Source organism: Alexandromys fortis, unplaced genomic scaffold (assembly GCF_014885135.2).
Source record: "Alexandromys fortis isolate MF-2015 unplaced genomic scaffold, M_Fortis_MF-2015_v1.1 scaffold_102, whole genome shotgun sequence".
Classification (NCBI taxonomy): Eukaryota; Metazoa; Chordata; class Mammalia; order Rodentia; family Cricetidae; genus Alexandromys; species Alexandromys fortis.
Genome location: NW_026067984.1, coordinates 6,381,751 through 6,403,293, shown reverse-complemented (window position 1 = coordinate 6,403,293; position 21,543 = coordinate 6,381,751). Strand labels below are relative to the sequence as shown.

General features: G+C 40.0%; 1 protein-coding gene across 3 annotated transcripts in view; it reads right to left on the bottom strand.

Annotated features, from left to right (window-relative positions):
* Window positions 1–21,543, bottom strand: part of Lrba (LPS responsive beige-like anchor protein) — a 468,170-nt gene that overhangs the window by 39,310 nt on the left and 407,317 nt on the right. For 2 of the 3 annotated variants that reach the window (XM_050158812.1, XM_050158811.1), the window contains exons 49-50: window positions 7,238–7,327; window positions 3,819–4,011 (exon numbers count right to left, since the gene is read on the bottom strand). In XM_050158812.1, the coding sequence (XP_050014769.1) occupies window positions 3,819–4,011; window positions 7,238–7,327 (283 nt within the window). The remainder of the gene's footprint in view (window positions 1–3,818; window positions 4,012–7,237; window positions 7,328–21,543) is intronic. The other variant, XM_050158813.1, reaches the window with a different exon arrangement.

Sequence of the window (21,543 nt, the reverse complement as noted above, 5' to 3'; positions counted from 1 at the left end):
ATGAGGGCTGCTGAGAAGCCAAGGACAATGCCACTGGGTTTTGATCCTACTTCATGTTCTGGCTTTGTGGGAGCCTAGCCAGTTTGGATGTCCACCTTCCTAGACCAAGATGGAGCGGGGAGGACTTTGGACTTTCCACAGGGCAGGGAACCCTGACTGCCCCTCAGACTGGAGAGGGAGGGGGAGAGGAGTGGGGGGGAGGGGGAGAGAAGAGGGAGGAGGGGGGAAAAGGGAGACGGGGAGGGAAATGGGAGGCGGGGAGGAGGCGGAAATCTTTTTTTTTTCAATAAAAAAATTATATTTAAAAAAAATAAATAAAAATGGCGACAAAAAAAAACAAAACAAAGCCAGCCCAATGAATAGCTATGGAAACTGTAGGTTCTCAAAGAAAACAGAATCTAAAATTAATAAAAACTGATTGAATATGAATTGACATTCACCAAGAAGAACTGCTAGTGATTTCTGTTTTAAATCAAGACATACTGGCTGGTAAAGGAATTACGAGGTAGATGAAAAATGAGGGTCTCCTTTACAGATCTGAAACGAGGCAGAGGTATAACGGAATTATGCTTAGAATTTTTTAGATGTAAACATAGTTCAGATCTGGATATCATATTCTAGAAGGGCAAATTTCTCTGGTAATGTCCATGCCATCATTCTCTATATTGTCTGTGGCAAGCTGTGTGTCACACTCCGAAGGAGGCATTATGTGAAGTGTGGGAACAAATACTACTAATGAAATGGGTGTGGGCCATGACAGCTCGCTGGAGACAATGGAGGCAAAAACTGCAGAACCATGCTGACTCCAGGCTCTAACCTTAGAATGCTGTGCTGGTGCTAGGAACATCAGGATACACATGAGTGGGACGCTATTGGTAGAAACAAACATTAAGTTTCCTTGAATATTTATAGAAAAAGTGGACTTGGGAAGGAAACTCCCACCTGCCAAGTATTAAAGGAAGCAAGTAAGTCAGAGACGTAGCTGGTTCAAAGGGGAAATATGAGACACTTAGTTCTCAAGACTTAAGGTGCTTTTCAACAGTTGAAAAGTCTGTCCCTCCAGCATGATGCGGCCACAAACAGTCATCTAGTAGACGCATCATTTGTGCTATCTTGGTGCCACATACACTGAAACATTTGGAAAGCTCCTGGGTAACTAACTATACACAGAGTGAGGAAATCCTCTAGTGTATCCACTAGTATGTTGTTCTCATGAGAAAGAGTTAGACAAATGAACAACTACAATGAACTTAAAATGTTCACTCCCAAATATAAACATGTTTCCTGGAGAAACAAGAACAAAAAGATAAAATCATAGAAGCATTAAGGAACTGTCTCAATCTTTCTGTTTGTACTTTTTTAGAGAAATCTGTTCTCTAATCAAATACTAGCATTTCTACACACACTGTATCATTCCCATTGGCCATGAAAGTGGCTACGTTTAACCGATTTTCATGCCAATTCCAGATTCTTTTTGAAAGATTCCTTATTGAGTTTAGCCAATATGGCAGGTTTTTGTTTGAATGTCTTTTGCCTCACTCCAAAATCTCTTACATTTAATTGGGATAATTCTCTCATTCAATAATTTATACCTTTGCAACCACTTCAGTTCAGGTGCTTTATAAAAACTTTACAGATTTAATGATAAGCAGAACACCAAGTCATTTATACCTGTATCATTAGCCAATTCTGAGGAAAAGTCAATTATCTTTAGGACTTTAACAAGTTTTCCAAACATCTTAACAATATTTTTAAAATTATAGTGAGCTGGAGAGATGGCTCAGTAGTTAAGGCACTGGCTGCTCGTTAGAGGACGCAGGTTCTGTTTCCAGTATCCACACGGCAGCTCACAACTATCTATAATTCCAGTCTCAGGGGATCTGTCACCATCTTTTGGCCTTCACGGACACTGCATACACCATGGTATATAGCAGCAGAGATCCTGAGACAGATGTTGGTACCTCTTTGATAGGTTTGACCATGTTTTTGTTTGGAAGAATTTAGACTTTGGTACTTTGGGTTAGGAAGGCAGTGGAGTGCTTTAAGCACTGCTTAATGGGCCACAGTAGTAGGAGCGTGGAAAACAGTGGTGTTAAGAGTTTCTTGAACTGGAGTGGGGGAGGCTGTCTCAAGAGGGTTCAGAGGGGAAGAATATTAATATGTGGCCTAGAGATTGTTCTTGTGGTATTTTGGTGAAGAATGTGGCTGTTTTTTGCCCTTGTTCAAAAAGTTTGCTGGAGGCTAAAGTGAAGAGTTATGGATTAATTCTGTTGGCAGAGAAAAATCTCAAAACAGCCTAGTATGGTGTTAAGTCTAACAAAGACTTATAATGAAAAGGAGCAAGCTGAGCAAATATAAATATAAAATATACAGATTAAGAAAAGGGGCACTAGGAAGTAGACTGGAGCTAAATCCTGTGTTCAGGGAGATAAAGGGATTAAGAAGAGAAATAAAGGGAGTGGTGACCTCGGGGTAGGATCCAACCCAGCTAAGTTTCCAACCTGTGAAAAGTTTAGAGTCCAGTGCAGTGGTACACTCTTTTAATCCCAGCACTCAGAAGGCAGAGGCTGGCAGATCTCTGAGTTTTAGGCTAGCCTGATCTACAGAGCAAGTTCCAGAACATTAGACAGGAAAGAAAACCATGGAAACAGAAAGCAGGTAAAACTCTAACTGACCAAGGGGCCCACATTTCAGCCCCAGAAAACAGCAGAACTTGGCAGCTTCAGCCACATGATTCTGGCTTGAGTCAAAGATGTAAGAAAGGCATTATGGAACCTTCTTCTGTGCTGAGGCCAGACAGACATGTGTCAGGGGTGTCCCTGGAGGCCTAGAGGGGAATTTTTAAATTGGACTGAATGGATTTTTGCATTATGATATGTCTATAAGTCTTTGAGAGCCAGGGAGTGGAATTTGGTGGTTTGAAAGAAAATGGTGCCCAAAGGGAGTAGCATTTTTAGGAGGAGTAGCTTTTTTTGGGATAGGTGTGGCCTTGTTGGAGGAAATGTGTCATTATGGGAGTGGGTTTTGAGGTTTTCTATGGTCAAGCTACTTTCAGTGAGGCAGACCACTTCCTGTTGCCTGCATGTCAAGATGTAATCGGCACTATGTCTGTCTGCATGCCACTATGCTTTCTGCCATGAAGATAACGGACTGAACCTCTGAGATGTAAGCCACCGAAATTCAATGTTTTTCCTTTATAAGAGTTGCTGTGGTCATAGTGTCCTTCACAGCAATAGAGACCCTGTATAAGACAGATGGTTTGGGATACTAGTAGTCCTTCAGTTGAATATGGCTATTTATCACTCAGTGGAAGAAGGCAGTACTAATGGGTAAGCAGTACTTATTAGTACTCTGTCATTTATATGTTCCACAACAGATTCTACCATGCCATGCATAAAAGGATGAGTCTGGGGTAGAGATTTAACCAGTGGAACAGAATTTGCTGTAAAAGATCTTAGGTTCAATCATCAGAGCTGCAAGAGAGTTAAAAAAAAAAAAACAACAGAATGTTTAGCAGATTCTAGACAAAAGAAAGTTTTTTGTCAGATGTAATCCGAATGAATAATTTGGGAAGTGGTACCTGATAATTATATGCCAATTGTAGACATAATACACAGGACCATTATACTAAAATATTTTGTTAGAAAAAATAATGTTAGAAATAGTATCTCTATTGACAAGTATTAAATATCAGGTGCTAAAAATAGCTCACGTTTTTACATTTACACTATATGCCTTAGGTGGGATCTCTTTAAGCGTTTAATATTCACCATTTTGACTGACATTAATGTTTAACAGTTCAGGTATTTCTTACTCACCAGGAAGGTTGTGCCACTTGTTCACAGCAAAGAGTCTGTTAGCAGTGACCGTAATGACAGCAGGAGTTGTCAAGCCTGGCTGGGTGTTGGCTGCCACGTGGGTGACAGGGGAGTTAGAAGGGAACTTTAGGACCATGATGACATCTTGCTGGGCTTGGTCTGTGAACATCAACGGACTCTGCAGGAGGAGATACTGTTGAGTGGACAGACAAAACCCAAGTAAACAAAAGACAGAGAGAGAGAGGATACGGGAGAAGAAGAGGAAGAGCATGTTAAAACAGGCTGCAAGTCAAAGTGTGATGTTCAGAAAGTTTGTACAACTGTGCTTATGACCGACTCGCTTTGCCTATGGCACATGACATTAGAACTTTTTCCCCCAGCACTGGGGACTGAACCTCGGGCCTCCAACATGTTAAGCAAATGCTTTACCACTGAGCTACATCCCCAGCTCATGTTGGTATTTTTGGTGACTAAAGTAGGATGCATTAATGAAACATGTTAACAGTCTACAAATCTGGGCTGGAGAGATGGTTCAGCAGCTAAGATCACTGATTGCTCTTCTAGGGGACTAGGGTTCAATTCCCAGCACTCACATAGCAGCTCACAACTGTCTATACTCCAGTTGCAGGGGCTTTGACACCCTCACATATATATGCAAGCAAAACACCAGTGCACATTAAATAGATATATTTTTAAAGAAAAAAGTCTACAAATTTTATTGGCGCCCTTTCTTTGTCTACTGCCATGCAATGCTAAAAGATGGTGTGATTTAGATTCAAAGTATTGGGAGCTGTACTAATCCATCTCAGTTGCCATCATGTGTCACCCAGTGATCTTTTCATTTTAAACAAAAATAAAAAGAATGAGAATAGGCAAATGTCATGAAAACAAGTTAAGATAATTTCCAAAGATAATCAAAAGTAAGCCTTGAGTAGCATGAATATTTTGACAACTGAGGCATGATTAAAACAAATATGATTTTTTAAAAGCGTGAAACATGCAATTATTACTATGGTGGAGAATTTATGAATGTAATATATAAACTTAATTATAAAGTTGTTTCAAAGCAATGTAAATGTACTGGCAATATATTTGTATAGCACATCAAGCCATAAATAGGGATAAAGAGAAATGCTTATGTTTCTTTTCCCTCTCAGTTACAAACAACAACAGAAAAACCTCAAAGCTCAAGACATTTTTTTACCTGTCCCTAGAAAAGTCAGAAATTGAAAATACTATGCAAAATACTCTTCTAATAACCAGCAAGAAAATAAATCTTGAAGACTACTAAGGGTGTGTTTCATTTCTATAGCCCATATGTCATAACCTAAGACACGTAAACACTACCCTAATTCACTGGTTTATTTGTCCGTTGTCCTCGGCTATCCCACGGTAACTTTCCGCAGTGCTCCCTGACCATGTCTGTTTTCTAATAGCTGATTAGTATCGTTCAGGACTGAAACACTTAGATGAAATGCTTCTGGCTGCTTTCCTACCCTCATATTTCAGAACACCAGGTATATGTAAATGTGGAGGCACATATATTTAACACATTTATTCAGAACTACTAATAAAAATTTAAATACATTTGCATTTTTATTATCAGCCCTTTTAAAAAAGTTATTAAGAGTACTTAGAAAAACATATTGCACTAAGATTTCCTATTTGCACTCTTTGCATAAAGGTGTAAATAAAGGCAACTAATAAGCTATCCAGACACCCTTCTGAGCAAGTGGCTAAAAGCCAATCAATATTATGAGTTAATCCTCCCTGGATGCTCATTCAATTAAAGGTGTCAGTAATGCCTCAACTGATGTGGCCTCAATTAAATCCAACTATCTGATGGTGTGAAAACACAGGGGGATACAGCAACAGCGGCAGAACCAGACAAATAGGCAGCTTCGTGCGCCTGCTAATTACTACACCTGGTGTATATCATGGCTCCTGCACTTATCGCAGTACGAGCTGGCTTTAATTTCTGCTATTTCATATGTGTGTATGGTGGGAGACAGTGGGATGGAAACTCATCTGAATGTTAGTAAAAACAATCAATAAATGCGGGCCCTTAATTCCAAAATAAACCCCTGATATCAGAAATTTTTCATACAAAGACCCATTTATATGATTTTCATTAAATTAGATCTAGAGGATGAGGAACAAAGAGCAATGACAATGTTCTGTAAGCAAGTTTTTTAAAAACCCAGTGGAAAGGAAATGAACACCACTTCTGTATCCCAAGTCTTATTTTTCAACTACATTGTTTAAAAATATTTACTAAAGTGAATTTATAAACTCAGAGAAAATCAGAGTACAACAGATTCATAAAGTCTCCCTGAAAGGAAGTTCCTACATTTTTTTCTGAGATTAGCAGCTCATACTGTAAATATTATTAGGCTTAAATTGTTGTTTCTAGCCTTAAAAAGCATGTGGGGAAAACCAACAACCCCATGTGTAGGAACAACATTGTGCTTACACAGTGACTCTTAGGGCCAACTCTTGGTTACGTGGCGAGGACAAAATACTTTACACAGCAAGCAACAGACACAACTTCTACAACTATCCACTGCTGCTTACACCCAAGTGACCCTCCAGTCAGCATCTCCATCACATCCTAGGAAGGAGAGCACGCTCTGCCCTGAGGATGCAGCTTAGCAAGCCACCCCAGGGAACTCTGGGAAGAAGAGCATGTTCTGCCCTCCTGGGCTGGGCTGTGCCAGTGGCAACAGCCATAGATAAACAAGAACTGGTAAAACTTGGAGGAGAGAAATAAACTCTTGTTAACCCTAGGAGCTTCTGCCAGCCACGTTGAGAAAGAGTAAGAAACAGCTAGCCAGGTCGAATCAGTCTCCCCAGACTAATGGCATGCTTTCTGAAAACGGTGGTTTTTTTTTTTTTTAATGTGCCTTCTTTGCTACCCACTTATGTATCAGATTAAAAATAGAATCTGTATAGGTCTGAGAAGGAGTTCAGCTATTCAGTTCAAAGAATAAAGATAATAAGGGCCTTCTACCCTACAGATCTGCCTCCAGGAGGTAACAATCTTTTGCCACATAGAAGAAATGGTACAACAGGCTCAGAAACCATGGCTGTGCAGTGATCCGGGAGTGGTCAGTGGAGCAGTGGAAGGGTTTCTATGAACCATCACCCAGCAGCCTGAGACCCAGCCTCAAGTTATTACCAAGACTAATTCATACGCCCCAGTGTAAATCATTCTTTCTATGTTTCTATGAGCTGATAAACATGCGCACTAGAGACTGTTTACTTTCTCGAGACTCCAGGGGAGCATACCATAGTGTTGGCTGGTTGTAAGCAGGCTGACACTATGTAGGTGTGGTAGGGACTCTCACACTCGGTGAGAGCCTGGTGAGGACAGCAGGGGTGAGCTCAAGAGGCCAGAGAAGAGTGGAAACAGCACTCACCGCTTGCATGGCCGAGCCTCGGGGAGGGTGCGGCTCTATGAGCAGTTGAGATGGTGTCTGTCCAAAACTTCGGATTTGAGCTTCAACGGCCTGAAAGGGGCAAAGAAAAGTCTGAGGGTTAGGAGGGTTACGAGCAGAAGGACAACAGCCACCCCAAATGTCACTCTATACTTGCTTCTAGTTTCATGTCGAAAAATCAACCCGTTGTTCCCGCAGTAGACCTAGGCACCTGGCCAGGGCACTGAGGGCGAGGTCACCCTGCAGTACAGTGGGAGTTTCTACAACATGTGAGGCAGAGAAAAGCTATCTCAATAACAAAGTACCCTTCCTGCTTTTCATTTTCTACGCCTATCCCGTGGAACGACGAGCAGCTGCCCTTTTACAGGTAGCTAGAAACTGCTGCTGCTATGGCTCTAGTCTCCATCCCATCCTGGCAGGGGGGAGCAGAGAGAAAACAGCAACCTAATACAGCTCCTCTGAAAATGGCTGGGCACTGCATTACCTTTGCCACAGCAAGATCATTATTGTTGAACCTCGGGGGCTAAATAACAGGGTAAAAGCCATATGCTGTGTCCCAACATGAGATAGTGTAGCCAGGACCAGTTAAGCAGAACAGCATGTGTATGTGCCCTTTTGGGAAGGTGGTGTGTGTGTGTGTGTGTGTGTGTGTGTGTGTGTGTGTGTGTTTTGCAAAACACACACTATTAGTTCTTATTTGTCCACTTGGCATAGATGATCACTTCCCAAGCCCCTCAACATAGGAGAAACCTCCTGCCCACAGTTATCTAGTGACTTTGTTTACTTGTTTATGTCTGTCTCCTCCCATGAATAAACAGTGCCCATGAAAGGAGGCCCTGTGTGTACCTGCCCTGGATCTCTAACCTGAATGTTTGACTAGGACTTGTGATGAGACTGGAAGCCAGAATAAACAGGACCCTTGAATACCAGCAAAGTTGTCCAATCTAACTCCAAGACTAAAAGATAGAGAAAATCCCTCAAATCCATAAGAAAATATATGTTCACCTTGTAGATATTGTACTATAATCCTTAAGAAAGTAGGTTTTCAATTTCTCTATGCTCTAAAGGACCTTCGTGCCATAAAACACTTGACAGATCATAAACAAGGAAATACAACCATTGTCCAATATTAATTTCAAACCTTAATATGCTGTGGAGAACACTAATGGTCTTTGCAAGGACCTTGTAGAAACAATGAAAGCATTTATTTATTTATGCACTCAGTAATCAGGAAATGCAAAAATACATAGTTTCATTAGGTCTGTCTCCCCTTCCCCTGTCTTACTTCCTTCCAACAAGGTGCACACAGCTGACCTTTGGCATAGGTCTTCCCTTTAAGAATGTATTCTTAGAGCTGGGCGGTGGTGGCACATGCCTTTAATTCCAGAGGAAGGCCAATCTCTGTGAGTTTGAGGCCAGCCTGATCTACAAGAGCTAGTTCCAGGACTGGCTCCAAAGCTACAGAGAAACCCTGTCTTGAAAAAAAAAAAAGCATTCTTGGACTGGAGAAATGGCTCACCAGTTGAGAACACTGGTTGCTCTTCCAAAGGACCTGGGTTCCATTCCCAGAACCCATATGGCAGCTCAAAACTGTCTGCAATTCAAGTTCCAGGGGATCTGACATCCTCACACAGACATACATGTCATGTTGGCAAATACAAATATATGTAAAATAAAAAATAAATAAAAGAATCTATTCGTTATAGGAAGAAGGGTAAATGTAGTTGGAAAGCTGGTCTAGTGTGTGAAGGCAAGCTGTAAAACCTGCAGAGGTTGAAAAAACTTGCAAGACGTCTGTGAGAACTAAGTGGAGAAGCAGAGCCAGCATGGGCAATGATCAGATTTTGCACTCACAGCATCCACAAACTATGTCATCTAATGCTGTTTTCTAAGCTAAGTTTGTGTTCTTACTAAACTAACAATAACAGGTTAAGTGAGGTTTCTATAAATACCAATGCAAAGTGTTTTTGTATAAATTAGATCCTCAATGAGGAGTCAACCAACAGTCCCTGAGGGCAGCTAACAACTACTTATTTGGAATTCACTTTCCCCAGGAACTTGTTTAAGTAACTTCAAATTTTATCATAACATTATGGTCTTCATTTTATAGGTAAGAAGGAGAAAGAGACCCTGGATTCCTTGCCTATGGTACAGTCAAGATTTGCACCTAAGGGCTGGAGAGATGGCTCAGCGTCTAAGAGCATTGCCTGCTCTTTCAAAGATCCTGAGTTCAATTCCCAGCAACCACATGGTGGCTCACAACCATCTGTAATGAGGTCTGGTGCCCTCTTCTGGCCTTCAGGCATAATGCAGACAGAATATTGTATACATAATAAATAGATAAATATTTAAAAAAAAAAAGATTTGCACCTAAGCAGCTTTCCCTTCTCGGCCAACCAGTCAATCCTTTTGCGCTCCTGTCACTGTACGGTGTTAGGGAGGAGGCCGAGAACAAGAAAACCATGGGCTTGCAGATGAAAGGTAAGTATAAAATTTATAAATTACCTTTATTAAGTCATCACCATCATTTCAATGAACAAAGTGTGTTTAGTTACAGTAAAAGGACAGCATAATGAGGCAAGGGCTAGTTTCTGTGTGTCCAACCTTTTACATTTTGACAGGACTTGGTCACCTACAAAGTTCACACTAAAAAAACCTCACTGTCAAATAATCAAAGAAAGAAAAAAAATTGCAAAAAAAAAATAAAACCCGTGTGTGTCCCTGTGTGTATGTGTGTGTGTCTGCGTGTGTCTCTGTGTGTCGCAGGGCATATTGTTTCAGTGCTCTGACTTTGGGCGAAAGGTTCACATTTGGTGGTTCACATTTAAGAAAACTAAAATATAGCTTGGATTTTGAAGTGTAGTTTTGGGCTAAGTGACAACAGAGAGAGTCATCTCTTTAGAGGTTTAGAAAGTTGTCAAAGCTGAGGCGAGCACCTTAATCCTGAAGTTATGTGACAGACAGGAATGAGCATGAAAATTACAACTTAAAAATCAATACGTTGTAGAGATGGGTGACTTTGAGCAATGAAGTAAAAAGACAAAACTATTTTATTCTCTTTTTGTTTGAGCTCACAGTTTCAGATAATAGGAAAGCAATAAACAGAAGTAGGGTTTCTGTTGCATAGAACCAGTCTGACAGGAGAAAGATAGTAACTTTATGTTAAAATTATGAAATCTACACACCAATATGCAAAAAAAAAAAAAAAAAAAAGCCCATGCCTGACTCTGAGATGAGAGATGGGGGTGCTGATTTGGGTGTCATTCCATCCCAAAGAGAAACTGAAGTCACCTGCTTTGGTTTTGCTATCTTGCAGGCAACAGGAAATAAACTGAGAGTCACTGAGGAAAGCTTGAGCAAGAGAGACCTTAAAGCCCACCCCCACAGTGACACACTTCCTCCAACAAGGCCACACCTCCTACTAGTGCCAATCCCTTTGGGAGCCATTTTCTTCCACACCACCATATCATGTGTTCTACCCCTCAACTATACCCCAGACTCCATCTCCTCTACTTCATAACAGGATCAAGGGAAAGACAGTATGTGTTGTATTGAGACAGAAGCATGGAATTCTGTCTGTAGTAAAGATGTATGTGGTATTGGGTCATGGTGATTTAGCATGTGGTCTGTGGTTATAGCATTATTAGCCACTGTCATAGCTGCTTTTGCTGCCCCTGTGATAAAGGGCCTGAAACTGTGAGCGAGCCACCCAATTAAATGTTTTCCTTATAAGAGTTGCTGTGGTCACGGTGTCTCTTCACAGCAATAGAAACCCCAACTAAGACAGAAGTCGGTACCAGGGACTGGAGTATTGCTTTGATAGACCTGACCATGTATTTGTTTGGAGGAATTTGGACTTTGGTACTTTGGGTTAGGAAAGCAGTGGAGTGCTTTAAGCCCTGCTTAATGGGACATACTAGAAGGTGTATGGAAGACAGTGGTGCTGACGGTGATTTGGTGAACTGTGGGAGGCTACGTCGTCAAGAGGTTTGGTTTCAGAGGAGAAGAATTTTAGTAAGCCATAGTTCCTGGCATGTAAACACATTCTCTCTCTCAGAGGTCAGCTGGAGCTATAGGCAGTTTTGAGTACTGAATCCTAGAAAAACATATGCTCTTAAACACTGAGCCATCTCCCAGCCCTGAGGATTATTCCTAATGAGGGCAACACAGGAGCAAGGCAGAAGATGGGAGCATTAAGTGAAGACGCATGTCTGCTACCATGGAGACCAAACGGTCATCACTGAGGCAGTAATTCCAGCCCCAAACCCCTTGAGGGACATGACAATACTCCAGTGTCTCACTACAGCAGTTACTGTTAAGGTACAGTGAGAAGTCATGGAGGAATAGTGTGTGACCTGAAAAGGCCCCTAGGGTAAGTCTGTTTACACTTCTCTTTCTTGTTTCGATGCAGCCTTCAGGACGCAGCAACAGACAATGTAGGGGATGTGGGGACTGGAACTGAGAGCTGAAACCTTAAGACATATAGAGATATTCAGACTGCATGATGTTCAACAGTGTGAGTTGGTAACAGGGTAGCTTAATAATATCAAATGCCTAACCTGATTTTAATGAAATCACTTTCACCTGCAGAGCTTTACTTTCCAGGATGTTTTCTCAAAATGTGTTATGTAAAATTCTTATTTTGATATGGGGCAAAGAATCTCAATTTACCAGTTAGTCAGCTTCAATGAAAATGACATCTTTGGCCTGAGATTATCTCAAACAGAGTTAGCCTAGGTAAAGACAATATTCTTGTCTGTTAGAAATTTAAATTTTTACCTTTAAGACTATACTAAAAATGAAAATATTCCTCAATGTCCAAAATTCTGAGTACTAGCTGGCAGCCCTCATGTTTTTCTGAGAGGTTGAATACTTCTTAACTTGCAAGATATTTAGTTTTAAAGCGGCAACTTTGATACGTGACTTCCTAACTGAAATCCTCCTGTCCACGTTCCTGATCACTAAGTGATGGCAGACTTGAGGGCCAGACACGCAGAACATGTAATCAGATGGGCGTGGCTCAAATCTCAGCATTCACGTATTAGCCGAGGGATGTAGGGGGTTTTCAATGTCCTCAACAAACCCCTAAAATAAGGGTTCTGGGCACCGTATTGAAATGCTCTGGGAAGTAAGTGAGAGACTCTTAAGCGCTCACGCTTCCCACCATTCAGAGAAGTGCTCCCGTCTGGTTGCTCTGCGGGCAAGAGAACTAACCTTGGTACTACGTATTTATCTAATGTACTAATTATTGAATGACTTAAATTTTCCTGTCTCAATGTTTACACCTTAAATCTTACTAAGAATACAGACTGCCAAGTACTTCTGTGTTTCTGGGGCTTGCGTACAGTAGGTGTGCAATAAATATTTACTGAGTGAATGGCCATACACATCACCTTAACTGAGCAGAGACACAGCTGAAAGATGCACTATCACCAGTGCAGAGCAGCTCGGCAATGAGCAAAACACTCAGCTAAACCTTTCTGTTAAAAGTTTGGGTTATTATATAATATTCTTGTTTATCAATTCCCAATGATTTATGTAAATAGTTTGTTTTACCTTCTGTAATAAAACCTGAACCCACCAAGCAGCATTTCAGATGTTGAAATATACAATAATAAAAAGATCATGAAATACCTTGAGGTATTCCAGTGAAGTCACATATTTATATTTTATAAACAGCATCTCAAAGAGTACCTGGAGATCTTACTAATGGATCTCCAAATGGACATGTGATGAATCCAAGTTTAACAAGCTGCCCATTCATAGTGTGTCTGTGCCAACTACCACATACTGGAGTGATTTTATAGCTGTACATAAAGCCGGTGTGTATGTGTGTGTGTGTGTGCGCGCGCGCATACACATACAGTCAGAGACAAGATGGGGAATGTTTTAGTAACAATGCATTTGGCTTTTGTTTAAGACTATCTCAGTCTCTGAACTAAGCTTTTCAATTTAAGAGAAGAAGTTAACTCACCATGATGTGGCAGCTGACAATAAATGAAGTTTTACTTTGAGGTGGGTGTTAGGACAGAATAACTTGAATACGTGACTGCAGTTAATATATATGCCCCCTTTTGAAACACACCACTCTGACAATGCATTTTATTTCCTATATTTTTGCATATAAAAGCACCATAAAATTAGAAAAGGGCAAAAGGAACTAAATAATTTGTTTAAAAGCTGCCTTATTAGTATGCTTAAATTTCCTGACTTTACCAAAGCTAGGCCCTGCAGTGTTGTCAGGGTTCTAGTTTACCTTGCTATCAAGGAATGTTTCTTAGGGCTCCACACGTTAGATTCATTTTCCCCCCAGTACAACAGAGTCAAACTTCAGCCTGCAGGCATGGTCCACGGTATCCCACCTCTTTCCCTCCCCATTTCTGAACTCGAACCAGGGAAGAGGTTGTGTTCTCACTGCATCTGCCTGGCTGGCTGATCCTCAGCACCCACTAGAGCCATTGCTGAATAATCTGGTTGGATATCAACATGAATATGAACCAAGTGACAAAGGACAAAAAAATCTCAAACAGCCTCAACTGCAAAGGCCAAAGAAAGGATTCCCACAAAGGACCTGACCCAAAAAAGAAAAGAAAAAAAAAAAAAAAAAGAAATGAAAATTCCCAAAGAGGAAACTGTCTACATACATACATGGCCTTATTTGGATAGTAATTCTAACTGGTTAAAGACCAAACAGGCAGTTTGGTTAAAAGCATTTACAAACTAGCCAAACCCCTGCCTGCATAGCTTAACCTAAGGGAAGAGACACTGTTACTTCTTAGTAGTCAGTGCGATCCTTTCACAGAATTAAAAGGTGAAAGGTTGGCGTGGAGCTCCGTAAAAGAGTGCTTGCCTAGCATGTGAAGGCCTGAGTCTGAGCCCCAGAACTGAAAAATAAAACAATAAAATTTTAAAAACGATAGTTAAAGCCTAACTCAAATTAAATTCTAAGTGGCCCAGAAATACACTGCTAAAACAGAGTTAGAGCACCATAGAGTATAGTCATTACAAACAAAAACAGCCTTTCAAGGGGGAAATGTAATTTTTTACATGGAACTACAATAATACATAGAATAGTCTATGTGTAATACTACACATAAAAGAGGGAGATGGTAAAGAAATAAGTAAAACTGAGCATGAGTGATTCTATCTTATTAAAGAATTAAAAGGCAGCAAAATTGAACATACAGAAAAATATCTAAAAATTCGGGAGTTGGATTTTTATAAGTAGATAGGACTACTGATTTCATTTTTGTGACTATTCATAACAAAAGGATCACATGGAGGTGAACATATTTCTTAAAAGTTTTCAAAAATGGCCTAAATTAATAATAATGGAACACTATTCAGCCATTAAAATGAGTGGGATTCTGGAGGCAGCGCACACACCTTTAATCCCAGTGCTTAGGAGGCTCCAGGCCAGCCTGGCAACACAGTTAACTCCAGGCCAGCAGACTTATACAGTGAGACCCTACCTCACAAAACGAACGAACAAAGTGAGTTGAGCTGCATTACCCTATGGTGAAGCCAACCTAGAATACGCTGAAAAAACTTCTAGTTGCATATAGTATACCTAAAGTATGGCCTTATGCAATTAAAAACATATACTCTTACATATGGGGGTAACATTCATTACCATGTGCGTATACAAATGCCTATGAGGAACATCTTAATGTTGAATCTGGTACCATACATACCAAACTAGTAATAGCCTTCCTTCAAGGGATGGGAGGATAAAAAGATTGGTAAGAGAACACATAAATTTTCTTTACTATTTTGTTTGATATGACATACAAATATAGCATATTTTTGAAGTAACAAAGAAGTCTGAAATGGTCTAAGAAATCTAAAGAAAGATCTACATTGTTTGAGATATTTTTATGAACAATTTATTCATTAATGTAACAGTCAGAAATATATTTTAACAGTCCAAGAATCTCAGTTGAGAGGGTCAGTCAAAAGCTTATTTCTATTTGATGACAAGGAAGTCACACTTTTCATAAGATTTTAGTATTATTTAAGATTAATTAAATAGTAATATTTAAGAAGCATGATACATTTTAACATAAACATGCAAACAACACTAAAAATTTATCAGGTAGCTGGAGGAATATATAATTCTATAAAGTCCAAAACAGCAGTAGGCTAAATAAAAGGAAACTTGGTTAAAACTAAGAACACAATGAGAAGACTGGATATAGTACGGTTAGGAGGATAGGATTATTTTACCAACAGTTCTGCTCAAATGATGCTGTGGAGGGAGACACAAGTGTAGACCATGAAGAAAGATACTGATTTTCCTACTAATGCCTCAGAACTGAGCCCATACATTCCAAGCACATTCAGTTGAGGACCAGCCCAGACTGAGTAGACTCTAGTTCTTGTAGCTGTCCATCTACTATAGCATAATCCCAGCTGCCAATCTGAAAGAAACCAGCGAGTCAGGGCAGATACAACCAAGAGAAACAAATGTCACTCAGTAACTCTCAGCGGCACCGTGCTCATGGATCATTTCAAACAGTATCTCTGACGAGAACGCTCCATCTGGCTACTGGGAGCCAGGAGATAAAGCCACCTGCTTAGGAAAGTGAGTGGAATGTTGTCAAAGAAGTAACCAAGGCCAACAGCAAGCGCAGTGAGCACACGGCATCAGAGTGGCTCTAACGGCTGCATTCGGAGGGTACCCAACAACTGTGATACCAACACAGAGAAGTGGGGACTGAGTCAGCTGTTCATTTGGCAAGAAAACCCCAGTCTATTTTCCCCTAAATATCTGTGAGCATCCACTGTGTCAAATACTAAGATTCACTGAGGAATTTGACTGCATGCTACCTAACTTAAAACCTGAAAGACACGCTCTGCAGACAGTACTAGCAGAGGCGAAGAGGTAGGACAACAAACTTACATATGTGTCCTTGAGTCGAGTGTTTCCCCTATACTAGGGATTTCATTGGTTTCTTTGTATTCTGAATAAACCTCCCCCATCTTACTAGAAATTAAATAAGACTATTAAAAATATATCATACTGTCAAATAATTATTTTTCAAGTTTGTGTCACCTTTTCTAATCATCCTAAAATTTTTCCTGTAGTGAGAAACACAGTGAGTAAAACTGAGCAACAGTGAAAAGTAGGGACGGCCTGAAGGAAATGAAGCTGGACAGAAACAGGCTCAGGGTTCCTGAAACACTGACAGGGATTAAAGATAAAAACAAAACACGAAAACATGCATCCTTCGCTGTCTAACGTCTACTACATAATCCAGCTACTTATTTACCACTTAGCTGACGAGCTTGAGCTCACGCAAAGCTGAGCAGTAATGACAACTTTGATGCTCATTTAGTCAACCGAGGGAAATTTTGTCTATTATTGTGGTTTTGATGTACAAGGAAGTCTGGCAAAATTTCAGTGTTTTTTAACGTAGATTTTCAATTAAAATTTGACTAATCCTGGCCGTTTATTTGGCTTTTCCTTGTACTGTTTCTGCCCTGCACTGTGTCAAATACGCCATCTGTGCAACACACTTCTGGCTAGTGATGCTTCAGGACCCGTTCTGCAGCATTGTGAGTTGTGGTTGCATGAAACCGCAACTTAGAGTATGGTATCCAATACTCCTAATTTACAATATTGCTGCAACCACTGTAATCCTGTCGTCCTGGCCTTAAATCTCACCACAGTCACAACAAAGATTCCTGCCCCACCTGCTGAAGATGGGCTTACAGACCACTCCCAGAACTTATTCAACAAATGTTAACAATGCTATAAATACCAATTGTGTTTATGCTTTCTGAAAGATTCACGGCCAGTGTTCTGCAGCAGTGCTGAGCTGAGCTGAGGCTGACTCCCACCATGAGAGTGATGGAATTCTAAGCCAAAAATGCTTTTCCTTGGATAAGATATCTGATTTGCTACCACTGTCATGAAACCGGGGTCATGTAAACTTAAACACGGCTGCTGCTTCTTTAGGAAAACAGAACTTCTCAGAGTGATTATGAGTTGCTAAAACAGCCCCTGGAAGGATAAGTCTGGAAGAAGCCAGAGCAACCACTGACATGAAACATGACTCAGGGAGTGTTCAGGCTTGACTTTCACGCTACGAGACCCACTATAGATAATTCTTTAAATTGAGTAATATCTTGGCTCTCTCCTCTTCTTTATTTCAGTAGATAGAGCTGAGATTTATTTTCAAAAGAAAATCAATTTTAATTTCTGAACACATATAAAAGGACACTGTCTTTGCTTGAAAAGTAAAAGAGAAAATAGCACTTCCATAAGAAATGTAGCGAGTGCACACAGGAAACTTTAAAGTGGAAAAGCAAATAATTCTGATCACACTAATGCTGTTCCTCTGCCACAGTCCACAGTGGCCTCCACACACATGACCAGGATCCACCTAGATCCGTCTCATTCCCTCTCATCCAATCCTAGTTCCTGACATCAGACTTATTGGAAAGGGCTATTTGAGAAGAAAAAAAGAAAAGATCTGTAATCAAATAAATCATCTCCAATAGGGCAACTCTAGGCAGTGTGAGGATAGCACTGGTTAGCAGAGCCCTGATAGGGGCAGAAGCTTTCCATTCCATATTTTGCCCTGCTGAATTCTTTAAAATGTTTAATAGTTTATTGCTTTGAAACATACATTTCTAAATGTCTTTGTGTAAATTTTTATGCACACAAGCACATAGACATACAAACACACACATCTATACGTACACTTTAAACCCTTTTTCCTCCAGAGTAATGGACTTGGGATTTAGAATTCATGAAGCCTAGTCCAAAAGTGGTCTCACCTTTACATAATCACAACAAGAATGATAATTACCAGTAATGCATCTAAATTTTCCTAAAAGTAGAAAATTATTCTCTTTTTCCCTGTCAAATACCATAGGAGATATAAAGAAATAAATTGCCTTAATTATATTTTAAAATCCTGTTCAAGGATTAAATAATGGAAAAAAAACCAAAAACTGCTATTAAAAGTGAGCTGATTTTATTTGAGTCAGGAAAAAAAAGTATTTTCCCCTGATATTTATGTAAAGGTAGCTTAGCATAGTACCATATCCTGGTCACAAAGAATGGGTGGAAATAGCCCAATCTGGACAGCACCCGTAGACTAGCCTGAAGGTACTATACACATTCCCATATTGCCCACATTCCCAGTGAAGACTTCTAAGCAAGTGGTCTTTTTCCTTCAAAAAAAGGAATAAGAAAGATTAGTGTTCTCACAAATATATGAATTTATTTGTTTTATCGTAGTCTCAATATCAGAGGTTTTAAATTATTTTTTAATCTTCAATAACCTGGTAGGCAAAAAAAAATGCCACTGTTTTTAAATTCAAAGTTTTTGGATATTAATATGACTATTTTCCATATTTTCTCTTTTGTCATTTGTGCACTATCTGTCCTTAACCTTTTCTTTATATACAGAAACCTCAGTTCTCATGCGAGGAGCATGCCAATTTCTGTGATTTTTAGCTCTGACATTAGACTTCCCATGTCTAATGCCTCCTTCCTCATTCTAAGGTTATGAAGCTTCTTACCTCTGTTACCTGCTAACATTTTATATGTAGATACCCTTTATCTCAATTAAGTATATGTAATACATTTGGAAATCCTGTCACTAGGAGGTGAGCACAGGATCATATTAATTTATGTTCTTAATGATTAGACAGCCGCCCTGACATTGCACACTGAGTAGACTCACCCTTTGCTTGTGATTTAAATCATCACTTGTATCACAGCTTCTGAGTGTGCAAAGTCCATTTCTGGAAGCCTTATTTGGTTTCACTGGACTTTGCTTTCTTTACTAGATGTGCAGTTTTGACTGCTACAGTCCATGTTTTCTACCAAGTAAACTCACTTGTTTTTAATTCAGTTTTATCAAATCTTGTGTTCTATGAGAAACAGTATGACAGAACAAGAGGGAGCAAACCACGCAGGCATCTAGACACAGTCCCCCAAACTGAGAGCCAACAGTTGAGGAGCAGAGCAGTGCAGAAGAGCGTGGATGCTGAGAAAGAATAGTGAAGGCTTCTTCAGTTTAAGGCTAACTAGAGCAAATAACAGAAATGCTCCCAGCTTTACGTGTGGCGCTGAGGATAAAAGCCAGGGCCTCAGACCTGCCAGTCAAGGGCTGCACCACTGAGTTACAGCCTTACCCTGAACAGAAATATTTCTTACAAAGCAAAAACAAAACACAGCTTTGTTTATGTAGGTTCTGCAGATGAAGTCAGGTCATCAGGTTTGGTGGCAAGCACTCTTACCCACTGAGCCATCTGAGTGGTCCTTCAGGGTTTTAAAAGTTTTCTCAACTGCTAAATGAACTGTCTCCTAAGGCATTAAGTACTAGACATTGAGTTTTCCATCTTGGGATGGAGTAAACACAAATTATATGTGAATTAATAGGTGAATTCTAGATAAGTAAAGGTATGGAATAAAGGTTTAAATAGGAAAATGATGCCTACAAATACAATTATAAATACTGCAAAGAAATGGGAAAAGATGTATAACTTTCAAAAAAGTCAAGCAATTTTGAAAAATAAATATTCTAACCACAGTTACATTTTGTAAAATAGGAATATTCAGTTTTGCTCACAATCACTCCTGGATTCTCTCGTTTGGAAATCTTGATAAGACAGTGTTGGAAGAAAGAGAACTGACTGAGACAAACCAAATTCAGCAAAATTAGAAACAATAAAGTGACCTGCTTTCACTTACTTGCCTCTTGTCTATAAACGAACACATGCATAGAGCTGTGAAAATAGAGTGGGCTAAATATGGGACACAGAACAAGTAGTAACAAGAGAGGAGTGCACGGAGTGGCGGGTGTTCAAATATTAGCTGAAGAGAAGAACTCACACTTTAGCTAGGGGGCAAAGCATATTTGAAAACAGATTAGCATATTTGACTGAAAAACCCTCCTTTCTGGAGTGTGGTGTATGTACATGGAGACTTCTCTATTGATAACACAGCTGTTTTCTAAAAATTAAAAACAACATAAAAGTTTAATGTGCCACAGGCTGTTCCATTGATTGCTCTTCCTCTCCTTATGGTTATCATTTCTATCATTTAGAACTCGTTATATAGACAGACTAATTTTATGATCACTTACTATGCTATATATATACACACACACACACACACACACACACACACACACACACACACACACACACCATTTCCTTTGGAATGGCAGCTTCCTACAGAAGAACTGAGCGCTTTGGAAAACAGCAGACAGACACATGCCTTGTGTGTATACACCTTGCCTATGTGTGGCCATGTGCACAGGAAAAGGCTCAAAACCAAACTGAGTAGATAGCAGTGAACAAAAGGATGTGATCTGGTGTAAAAATAGATTTTTGTGCTTGCTGTCTTCGTAGAGACCTGAAAGATAATGCTTCAAGGTAAGTCAAATGAATATGCAAATATAGTATCGTTAGGGCAGGGAAAGCCCTCATTAAACACAATTCAGAAGACGGGTGTGGCCTGTACAACTGGCAGGGTCCTCATCAAAACTTGGCTTGGAGGCTAACCCAGCATGGGGCTCACAGGTTGTCGTCTGGCTGTGGGCATGGGAGCTGCACCCTGGGTATCTGATTTGCAGGAAACTGAGATTATGAACACGGGCAGTGTGTGTAAGTCCCCTCTCTAAAATCCTTCCCCATCACCCTATTTCTCTTCAGCCATCACTGTTCTTGTCAGAGCACACACAACTGAAATTGTAGTCTGCACGTTGAGTTCATTTCTGTAAGTACAATTAGAATCTGAGATTCATGTGCGTTAGCTGCCATTTGGAACAGAGAAAAACACGTGGAAAGGAAATAAACACCCGCCACTATGCCATACAGTCCTGGAAAGCTCTCTCTATCCTTCATATAAATACACATAAAGTGAACCTTGAAGCCATCCCTCTTTGCACAAAGGCGCTGACTACATATGGCTTGCACAATACTAACATGCGCCATCCGCAGCTGAGGCAGCACCGTTCCCTCCCTTCAATACTTATCTCTGTATTCTGGAGTGTTCTTTCCCCCTTTCTTAGAGATGTGCTTGCCTCCTCTTGGATTTTTCCAATGAAAAATGTTCGAAAATTTACTCATATAAAAAGTTTCCTTAGACAGACAGCAAATGGGCACAAAGATTTCTTTTGTAGTGACAAAAACTGTTCTTAAAGTAGATGGTGGTTGTGATTATATGTTATGAACTTACTAAACTGTATTGCATACTGCCAACAAGCAAATTATATCATTTGTAAATTATATCTCAATAAAGTTGTTAAAAATTTTCCCTCAGA